At 39.5% G+C, this 10,340-nt stretch overlaps 2 protein-coding genes across 4 annotated transcripts in view; both read right to left on the bottom strand.

Moving 5' to 3' along the window:
• LOC133612381 (long-chain fatty acid transport protein 2) overlaps positions 1-10,340 on the bottom strand; it is a 58,702-nt gene that overhangs the window by 39,120 nt on the left and 9,242 nt on the right. The window contains exon 1 of one of the 3 annotated variants that reach the window (XM_061969755.2): positions 1,122-1,320. The exons of 1 other annotated variant lie outside the window; for it this stretch is intronic. The gene's annotated coding sequence lies outside the window, so the exon portion shown is untranslated. Of the gene's footprint in view, positions 1-1,121; positions 1,321-10,340 lie in introns of those variants that run through there. One more of the 3 variants, XM_061969753.2, reaches the window with a different exon arrangement.
• The window catches only part of dkk3b (dickkopf WNT signaling pathway inhibitor 3b), a 51,621-nt gene continuing 48,913 nt past the window's right edge, over positions 7,633-10,340 (bottom strand). The window contains exon 7 of the mRNA XM_061969756.1: positions 7,633-7,960. Within this exon, the coding sequence (XP_061825740.1) occupies positions 7,870-7,960 (91 nt within the window). The 3' untranslated portion in view covers positions 7,633-7,869. The remainder of the gene's footprint in view (positions 7,961-10,340) is intronic.

Genomic DNA, 10,340 nt, shown 5'->3' with positions numbered 1-10,340 from the left:
CTGACATGCAAGCAGAGTAGTAGATTTTTGTAAAAAGCTTTTATAATTGTAAAGGACAATGTTTTATCAACTGATTGCAATAATGTACATTTGTTTTAACTATTAAATGAACCAAAAATAGGACTTATTTTATCTTTGTGAAAATATTGGACACAGTGTGTTGTCAAGCTTATGAGATGCGATGCAAGTGTAAGCCACTGTGACACTATTGTTCATTTATTTTTATTTTTATAAATGTCTAGTGATAATGTCAATGAGGGATTTTTAATCACTGCTATGTTGAAATTGTAACTAATATTGATACTGTTGTTGATAATATTCATTTTAGTTTCACTACTTTTGGTTTGTTCTGTGTCGTGTTTGTGTCTCCTCTCAATTGCTCTGTTTATTGCAGTTCTGAGTGTTGCTGGGTCGGGTTTGGTTTTGAAATTGGATTGCATTGTTATGGTATTGCCGTGTATTGTTTTGTTGGATTGATTAATTTAAAAAATAATAATAAAAATTTAATAAATTAATTAATTAGATTTTTTTTAAATGAGATTCGATTCTGAATCGCACAACGTGAGAATCGAGATTCGAATTCGAATCGATTTTTTCCCACACCCCTAATGATTATCTCTCTCTTTTTCAGTGTTTAAAGTGCGTATGTACACCTGTGCTGCTGAAAGCCAACACTCATAATTATAACGTGTTCAGCAACATGCTGATGTATTACGTGTGCAGTGAAGTCTACATTATTAATAAAAATCAGCACGCACTAACGAGTCAAGGAAACTATTTTGCATGTTTGAGTGACTATATAAAGCACACGGACGTGCGTACACGTGTGCCGCTGCAAAACTCTCGTGGAATCATAAAGCATTTAATGATGGATATAGTGATATGGTACATGTGCAATGAAGTGTGTATTGTCTTTAACATCAGTACACACTACAAGGACGCAACATTTTGTTATTTTTTGTTGCTTGGTCGCTTTTTACGTTCGTGCACGGTCACACTCGGTTCTATCTACAAGAATGGAAGCAAGACATGTAAGTTAACTTCATGATTTGTCATTCAATAAGGACTAACATATGAGATAATGTTGCACCTTTCTTATGACATGAAGCAAAAAGTCATACCTGTCAAAGTTGTCCCATCAGGTGGAGGTTCCACAGCGATCGGATCCAAAACAGCTGCCTGTCATTAGTGCTGGAGGGAGTGTCGCAAAACCTGTCTTTTTTATTAATTTTATTTTTTTTCATTTTATTTTTATTGACATCCAGCATCAGACTTTCCTATCCATTACATCATATTCACATAAATCATATATCTATTGTCTGCCCTAAATGTCCAAATATTTTTGTTTATATCCCACCCATACCCCCCCCCCAAAAAAGAAAGAAACAACAAAAAAAGTAATATCTACAAATACATCGATTAAATAAACAGAAAAAAAATAAAATAATTATAATACATTAATAATAATAATCAGAAATAAAATATAAACACATATATATTTATATATACTGTATATATATATATATACATACACACACATATATAAATATATATATACATATATAAACATACATACATACGCATATAGTTTTGCAGTGTAATCACTAATTCGAAAAATTAAAGTCAGGGTTATGGGGCGTGACATAGTTGACCCAATTTTCCCAGTATGAAGTAAATGTCTCCAATTTATAACTAATAAAGGCAGTTATCTTCTCCAGTGGCCTAGTGGTTAGAGTGTCTGCCCTGAGATCGGTAGGTTGAGTTCAAACCCCGGCTAAGTCATACCAAAGACTATAAAAATGGGACCCATTACCTCCCTGCTTGGCACTCAGCATCAAGGGTTAGAATTGGGGGATAAATCACCAAAAATGATTCCCGGGCGTGGCACCGCTGCTGCCCACTGCTCCCCTCACCTCCCACGGGGTGATTAAGGGGATGGGTCAAATGCAGAGGACACATTTCACCACACCTAGTGTGTGTGTGACAATCATTGGTACTTTAACTTTAACTTTTAACTTTAATTTTATTGATTAATTTAATCCATTGTTGTTTCCATCCATTGCTTCAAAGTTGGGCTCTCCTGGGATATCCATTTCCTAGTAATGGTCTTTTTACAAGCCACCAGTAGGATATTCATTAAGTGTTTATCTTTCTTCAGCCAGTCCTGAGGTACATGTCCAAAAAACAAAGTTTTACTTTCGAGGGGTATTTCACGTTTGAAAATATCCTGTAGAGCTTGGTGTATCTCTTTCCAATAGTCCTTTATGGTGGAGCAGTCCCAGAAAACATGGTAGTGATTTGCATTTGAATTCCCACAATTTCTCCAGCAGGCAGGGGAGTTGTTATCATAGTGAGACTTCTGAGAAGGTGTAATAAAAAATCTGATCAAATTTTTCCAGCCAAACTCCCTCCACTTGGGTGAGCTGGTACAATTCCATTGATATTTCCATATTATTGTCCATTCTTCCTCAGATATAGTCTTTTTTTATTCATTTTAAGTGAAAATAGCAGCATGTTTACGTTCAAACATACAGTAATTCCTCTTATAGTGTGTTTAAATAGGCTGACCATATTCTGAAATCCCAAAAAGAGGACACATATATGCGGGCCAAGGCCGGGACTTGGTGAAAATTGGCCAATGATACTCGACCTTGCTTTATAAATAATATATTTATTTAAATAAAGCATTTTTTCACCTCTGTTGACAGCAGTGTTGGCGCTAGGAATTTTCAAAATGTCATCAAGTCATAAAAATGGGGTCTTACAGTAAATTTTTGGGGTCCCACTTTTTTGCAAGAGTTTTGAAAACAAATGATAAATGTATACTGTCAAGACTTAGACTTTGGCGTGGTTTGTTTTCCCGAGATGCATAAGAATTGGACCGGACAATGGCATGAAGTTAAATACATGATTTAATAATAGATTATAAAAAGTATAAACAAAAGGTGTGCACAAGGCGGGCAACAAACTTGGCTAATAAAACAAAACTAGCACAAAGGCAGAACTATGGAAAAAAAAAAAGGAACAAACAAAAGGCGCTCACAGCGGAGGTACATAACAGTGGCTTGAATAAACAAAAAACTTACGTGGCAAGAAAAGAGCAGCATGAACTATGACCTGGACAGAGTAAGCAGAGTGTCAAGAGTGCAGAGCATGAATGTGATGTCACCAGGCCGACCAACACAAAATGACAGGCTTAAATAGTCATGTGGTGATTGAAAACAGGTGCGTGAGTTCAAATGAATCAGGTGCGTGAGTCGTGAGGACAGGTGAACTGATTGGTAGTCATGGAAACAAAACAGGGAGTGAAAAAACAGATACTGACAGAGTGCAAAAACTAAACAGAACATAGCCAAACTAAACATGATCACCAAGACATTACATATGCATTATCCTGTTGTATCTCACATTCTATATTGTGTTTTGGAAAAAGGTTGTCATTAACGTTACTTAATTCATTAAAAGAAATAATAAAAAAAAGAAGACAAATTTGTATGCATATGTAAATGTATTCAGTTATAAACATTCATTCACTTTCTTCTTTCCTTCATGGATCTAAACTTTACCGCTGCTGGTAGATTTTTCTAATGTTTTTATTTAATAAGTTGTAGATGTATTTATTTCAGTATAAAAGTGTAACAAGTGTTTTGCTTCTGTCATGAAATGATGATAATGGTGTGCCAGGGCATACATACATTTTATATTTAACGCTTTTTATATAACTTCAGATCTATCCCTCATTTCAAATTGTTTTAGTTTTTCTATGTTGTTTTTTTGTTTGTTTGTTTTCCACCAAAAATACTTTCCAAAGTGGAATATTTGATGTGACGTAATCGGAACCTTGGATAGGTCAACAATTCATAATAACATTGATTTTGATTCAATATTATGTTTTGAGCAATGACAGTTTGAAAGAAAAAAAAAACAGCTTTGTTTTATTAGTCAACATTGCAACTGTTTCTAAATTACATTTCACCTTTAAGCTTTTTTATTTCACTTTTGTTATGTTTTTGTTTATTTTAATAGTATTTTTAGAATGTGCCGTGGGCCTTTAAAACATTAGCTGTGGGCCGCAAATGGGTCCTTTCTGATTTCAATGCGTTAAAAAGACACAAAAAGTGCGTTAACGCCAACACTGCTTGACAGTATAACAAAATAAATCACACTTATATTCTGTAACATTCACAGTTTTGGAAAAAAGTGCAGAGGTAGAATATTCTAAATAACCTCTAAATTTTAATTTCCCCTCTGGGATTAATAAAGTATTTCTGATTTTATATATATATATATATATATATATATATATATATATATATATGAGGGGGGGGGGGGGGGGGGGGGGCTGAGGTATATTGTAGTGTCCCGGAAGAGTTAGTGCTGCAAGGGGTTCTGGGTATTTGTTCTGTTGTGTTTATGCTGTGTTACGGTGCGGATGTTCTTGTTTGGTGTGGGTTCACAGTGTGGCGCATATTTGTAACAGTGTTAAAGTTGTTTATACGGCCACCCTCAGTGTGACCTGTATGGCTGTTGACCAAGTATGGATTGCATTCACTTGTGTGTGTGAAACGCCGTAGATATTGTGTGACTGGGCCGGCACGCAAAGGTAGTGCCTTTAAGGCACGCCCCCAATATTGTTGTCTGGATGGTAATTGGGAGAAATTTGGGAGAATTGTTGCCCCGGGAGATTTTCGGGAGGGGCACTGAAATTCGGGAGTCTCCCGAGAGGGTTGGCAAGTATGTCAATCAATCCACTCCCTCGCTCTTTCTGTCTCTGCCCCTCCCTCACGAATGCTGGTGCGTGCGCACACCTTCACAATTTGGTTTGTTTTTAACCCCTTCTTAACCCTGGACGTACATTGAAAATACACGCAACCCTGACTCAAAATACCCGACATTTGAGGCATTTAAGAAACCCCGCCCGGACAGCCCCGCAAAAGAGGCCATGTCCGGGGAAAAGAGGACGTATGGTCAGTCTAGTTTAAAGGCAGCAAGGCAGTGTTGTTGAGCTTTGAAAATGACAGCAATGACAGCGCACAACCATGACATCATCACAAGTGTCTGTTTGTGCCTTGTACACACATATGCTAAGCAGAGAGTTTTGGAACTCTACACTTTGGCCAGCGTTTGTGAAAGACTGCGTTTTTAAAGACAAAAGTATACGCCTGCGTGTGGACAAGAGGCCTATCGCAGAGATAAGTATGCGTTCATTAAGTATCTGTGTTCGTGTGGACATGTTGGTGGTTTAAAACTTGCCACAGTGCTCCTGATTTTTCAGAAGTAAATGTTCAACTGTATTCGGAGAAAAGTTGCATGTTTTCCTGCAACCACATTTTCACTCAGTCATTTCCATTGTGTGAATGTGAATGTTGTCTGTCTATCTGTGTTGGCCCTGCGATGAGGTGGCGACTTGTCCAGGGTTAGGGTGACCAGATTTAGGCCGGACAGTCCGGATTTTTAATGCCCTGTCCGGCGTAGCATCAAGCCGGACATGTATTTGTCCTCCTTTTTGAGGCACTAGGCTTGAAGAGCTGAGTTTTTTCATCTTTGCTGGGCTGCAGCGCAATAGCCAATCAAAGACCGTAAAAAAATGCCCCAACGCAGTAACAAATCAAATGATTGGCTAAGAGCGGTGTCGGATACAAATCTGCTTATCATTGGTTAAAAAAGTAAACAAGGGTCCATGTGCTGCTGCGGCATGACATTGACAGAAAGTTAGCATCATGCCAAAACGCAAGACCTCGTTTAATTCTGAATGGATAAAAGAGCACAAATTTATAACGAAAAGCAGTCGAGACTCATTCCATGGCTTCTGCACACTTTGTCGATGTGATGTCGACGTAAGTAGTCAGGGGAAAGCTGCAATTGAACGGCATGCGAGTACGGATAAACATAAACGTGCGGCAGGTACCTCTTCAATGAGGAAATTTTTTCGTGAAGTTTCGTCGCCCCTGGATGACAAGATAACCGCTGCGGAGCTGTGCAAGGTGTACCATGCTGTAAAGCATCACCAGTCCTACAGAAGTTTAGACTACGGCATGAAAGTGGACCGGGAGATTTCAGTGACTCGCCCACAGCTAAAGGGATGGCCTGTGGCCGAACAAAAGCCAAAGCATTGTGCGAGAACGTCATCGCTCACTATTCGGTATAGGAACATAAAAGAAAACAACCTACCCTTTTCCATTGCAACCGACGCCTCAAATAAAGGAACAAACAAGTGTTTTCCCATTGTGGTAAGGTATTTTCACTTAGATGAAGGCATCCAACATGTCCTGTTGGATTTTTATAGTGACAGCAACGAAACGTCAGAAGCCATAACAAACCAGCTGCTGGCAAAACTTGAGATGTCTGGCTTAGAGGTGAAAAACATGTCTGCATATGCAGCAGACAATGCCAGTGTCAATTATGGCAAACATAACAGTGTGTATCAGAAGCTGAAACTGAGCCAAAAAGATGTGCTCCCTGCAAACTGTTTGGCCCATATTCGTCATAACGCAACCAGATATGCAGCAAGCAGCCTTGATGTTGATGTGGACATTTTTTTGTGGCATTTAAAAAAAATTATATATGCTACCTGTTAATTGTTGTTTACATTTAAGTCCACATATGTCATGCTTTGTGGCACTCTGCACTTGAAAAGATTCATCTCAGTGGTCACTTTTTGAACACCTCAATGTATTGATTAACCACCTGTTAACAAACACTTGACTTTAATATTTTTTCCTATTCAGCAACACAAAACATCATCTTTAAACCACTCAAAATTGTACTATAAATAAGAGTATAACAGAGTCCTATGTACACCATAGTAATTTATTGATATGCCGCATAATGTCCTCCTTTTTGGTGTCATGGAAATGGTCACCCTGGACCAGGGTGTACCCCGCCTTCCGCCCGAGTGCAGCTGAGATGGGCTCCAGCACCCCCCGCCACCCCAAAAGGGACAAGCGGTAGAAAATGGATGGATTTCCATTACTTAGGTGGGACTCGTGAAGTTAGAATATCGTGTAGAAGTCTATTTATGTCAGCAGTTCAACTTCAAAATGTGAAACTAACATGTGATGTCACCTCATTACATGCAAGTTGAGATATGCCAAGCTTGTTTTTGTTATGATTTTGAGGATCATCTTCCTCCCACCTCCAAAGACATGCACATGGGGATAGGTTGATTGGCAACACTAAATTGGCCTTAGTGTGTGGATGTGAGTGTGAATGTTGTCTGTCTATCTGTGTTGGCCCTGCGATGAGGTGGCGACTTGTCCAGGGTGTACCCCGCCTTCCGCCCGATTGTAGCTGAGATAGGCTCCAGCGCCCCCCGCGACCCCAAAAGGGAATAAGCGGTAGAAAATGGATGGATGGATGCTTAACAGTTTATGAAGACCCCGCATTTTGTGAGATTTTCAGTTCAAGGTTTTCATAAACTGTCGCCATCCATAATCATCATAATTACATCTTGACATATATTGTGTTGCATGTTCATTTCATTGTGTAAGTCTAAATAAACCATTCTAAGGGAATTGACAAACGATTCTTTAACGTTTTAAAAACGTTCATACAATTATTACATTCTTGAGTAATTTCCACATGTTTCATTTTGTTTAATTCTACAGAAGAATATTTGTTATATTTAGCAACAACAGAAATTAAGCAAGGCAGCACAGTGGAACAGGGGTTAGTACGTGTGCCTCACAATACGAAGGTCCTGAGTTCAATCTGAGCTCGGGATCTTTCTGTGTGGAGTTTGCATGTTCTCCCCGTGACTGCGTGGGTTCCCTCCGGGTACTCCAGCTTCCTCCCACCTCCAAAGACATGCACCTGGGGATAGGTTGATTGGCAACACTAAATGGTCCCTAGTGTGTGAATGTTGTCTGTCTATCTGTGTTGGCCCTGTGATGAGGTGGCGACTTGTCCAGGGTGTACCCTGCCTTCCGCCCGAGTGCAGCTGAGATAGGCTCCAGTGCCCCTGCGACCCCGAAAGAGACAAGTGGTAGAAATGGATGGATGGATGAAATGAAGCATTTTCCTTCACATATCTGTGGGATAATTTGGCCAACTCTTCCTTGCAAAATTGTTTTAAATTCAGCAACACTCAGAGTTTTGGAGCATGAACGGCATGTTCAAGGTCATGTCGCAGCATTTCAATCAAATTCAAGTCCGAACTTTTGACCAGAACACTCCAAAACCTGCATTTAGTTTTTTTTCCAAGCCAATCAGAAATTGCTGGTGTGTTTTGGATTGTTGTCCTTCTGCAGAACCCAAGTGTGCTTCAGCTTGAGGTCACAAACTGATGACTGAACATTCTTCTGCAGGATTTCCTGGAAAGGAGCAGAGGTCATGGTTGCATTGATCATGGCAAGTGGTCCAGGTCCTGAAGCAGCTAAGCAGCTCCAAACCATTACACCATGTTTGACTTTTGCTATGATGTTCTTCTTCTGAAATACTTAACCTGACTCTCGCCAGATCCTTGTAGTTTGCTGAGCTCCACACAAGTATCTGGGACTTCTCAATAGGAGATGTATTTCAGAAGGCGGGGCCTTGTAAAGAAATCATTGTATGTGATTGGATAAACCACTTGTCTGTTATCTTGAATGACATGCTACTTCAACCACTCACATCCAAATCAACCCGTGACGCTGAAGAGAGCGACGCTGGGAAATCCAAAACAGAACAGCCGACACATTGGATAACGACAGAGCAAAAAGTTAGAGAGCTTTTATTGAAACAACGCAGCAATGTCACTAGACGATCGATGTCGCAAAACAGTTGCAATAGCAGAATCAATGTCAGCACACGACTCCTTGCTCCGTGCCGCCATTGTTGTTTGAATCAAACAGTCGCTTCGGCGCTACATCACATCTATGAAATCCCGCCTGGCGGCCTGATTGGTTCATTATTTTTTGCTATCTTGAAGGAGTTTGCAATGCCTTCGAGCCCAGATCTTTGTGTGGAGCTCAGCGATCTACAAGGATCTGGCGAGAGTCAGGTTACAAAATACTGCGTTGCATATATAAAACCCAAAACCAGTGAAGTCGGCACGTTGTGTAAATGGTAAATAAAAACAGAATACAATGATTTGCGAATCCTTTTCAACTTATATTCAATTGAATAGACTGCAAAGACAAGATATTTAATGTTCGAACTGAGAAACTTAAAACATTTTTTGCAAATAATCATTAACTTAGAATTTAATGGCAGCAACACGTTGCAAAAAAGTTGGCACAGGGGCATTTTTACCACTGTGTTACATGGCCTTTCTTTTTAACAACACTCAGTAAATGTTTGGGAACTGAGGAGACCAATTTTTTAAGCTTTTCAGGTGGAATTCTTTCCCATTCTTGCTTGATGTACAGCTTAAGTTGTTCAACAGTCCGGGGTCTCCGTTGTGGTATTTTAGGCTTCATAATGCGCCACACATTTTCAGTGAGAAACAGGTCTGGACTACAGGCAGGCCAGTCTAGTACCCGCACTCTTTTACTACGAAGCCACGCTGTTGTAACACGTGCAGAATGTGGCTTGGCATTGTCTTGCTGAAATAAGCAGGGGCGTCCATGAAAAAGACATTGCTTGGATGGTAACATACAGTATGTTGCTCCAAAACCTGTATTTCATCATTAATGGTGCTTTCACAGATGTGTATGTTACCCATGCCTTGGGCACTGATACACCCCCATAACATCGCAGATGCTGGCTTTTGAGCTTTGCGCCTATAACAACTCGGATGGTTCTTTTCCTCTTTGTTCCGGAGGACACGACGTCCACAGTTTCCAAAAACAATTTGAAATGTGGACTCGTCAGACCACAGAACACTTTTCAACCGTCGGAACCGTCGTAAACTTGGTGTCAGTTGACTTTCGTTCACAGGAACTACTGACAAACACACAACTTCGTCACAACACAAGACCATAAAATAAAATACATTTAGAACAACATGGTTTGATTTGTGTCGTATGCGTGGATTATAATTTGATGGTGATGATGCAAGCCCTTGTTGCATAAGGACAGTAAACGAGTAAATGATAAAGAATAACGTCTTCATAATTACATTTACACTATGTAAGCCATTCCACTGATCTGTGCACTTCTTTTTTGTAAATAAACGTATAGAGTACACTAAACTCTTTTTTTGTAACTCTACATTTGATAACACACATGTCGAACTTCTCAAATTGTTTATTGGCACATGTCAGGCAACTTTATTTCATTCTTGAGTCGGTTCCTAATGAGAAAATGACTTGTTTGAGTAACAGGAATTAAAGTAACAGAGGTGAGTTTTTTAGCATAATACAGGAATTATAGTCATATGGCTTGTATGCTAAAACATGTGGACATTAAGCACATCAGTG

This window comes from Nerophis lumbriciformis, linkage group LG10 (genome assembly GCF_033978685.3).
Source record: "Nerophis lumbriciformis linkage group LG10, RoL_Nlum_v2.1, whole genome shotgun sequence".
Lineage (NCBI taxonomy): Eukaryota > Metazoa > Chordata > Actinopteri > Syngnathiformes > Syngnathidae > Nerophis > Nerophis lumbriciformis.
The sequence above is the reverse complement of the archived record's forward strand: the minus strand, read 5'-3'. Positions and strand labels throughout refer to the sequence as shown.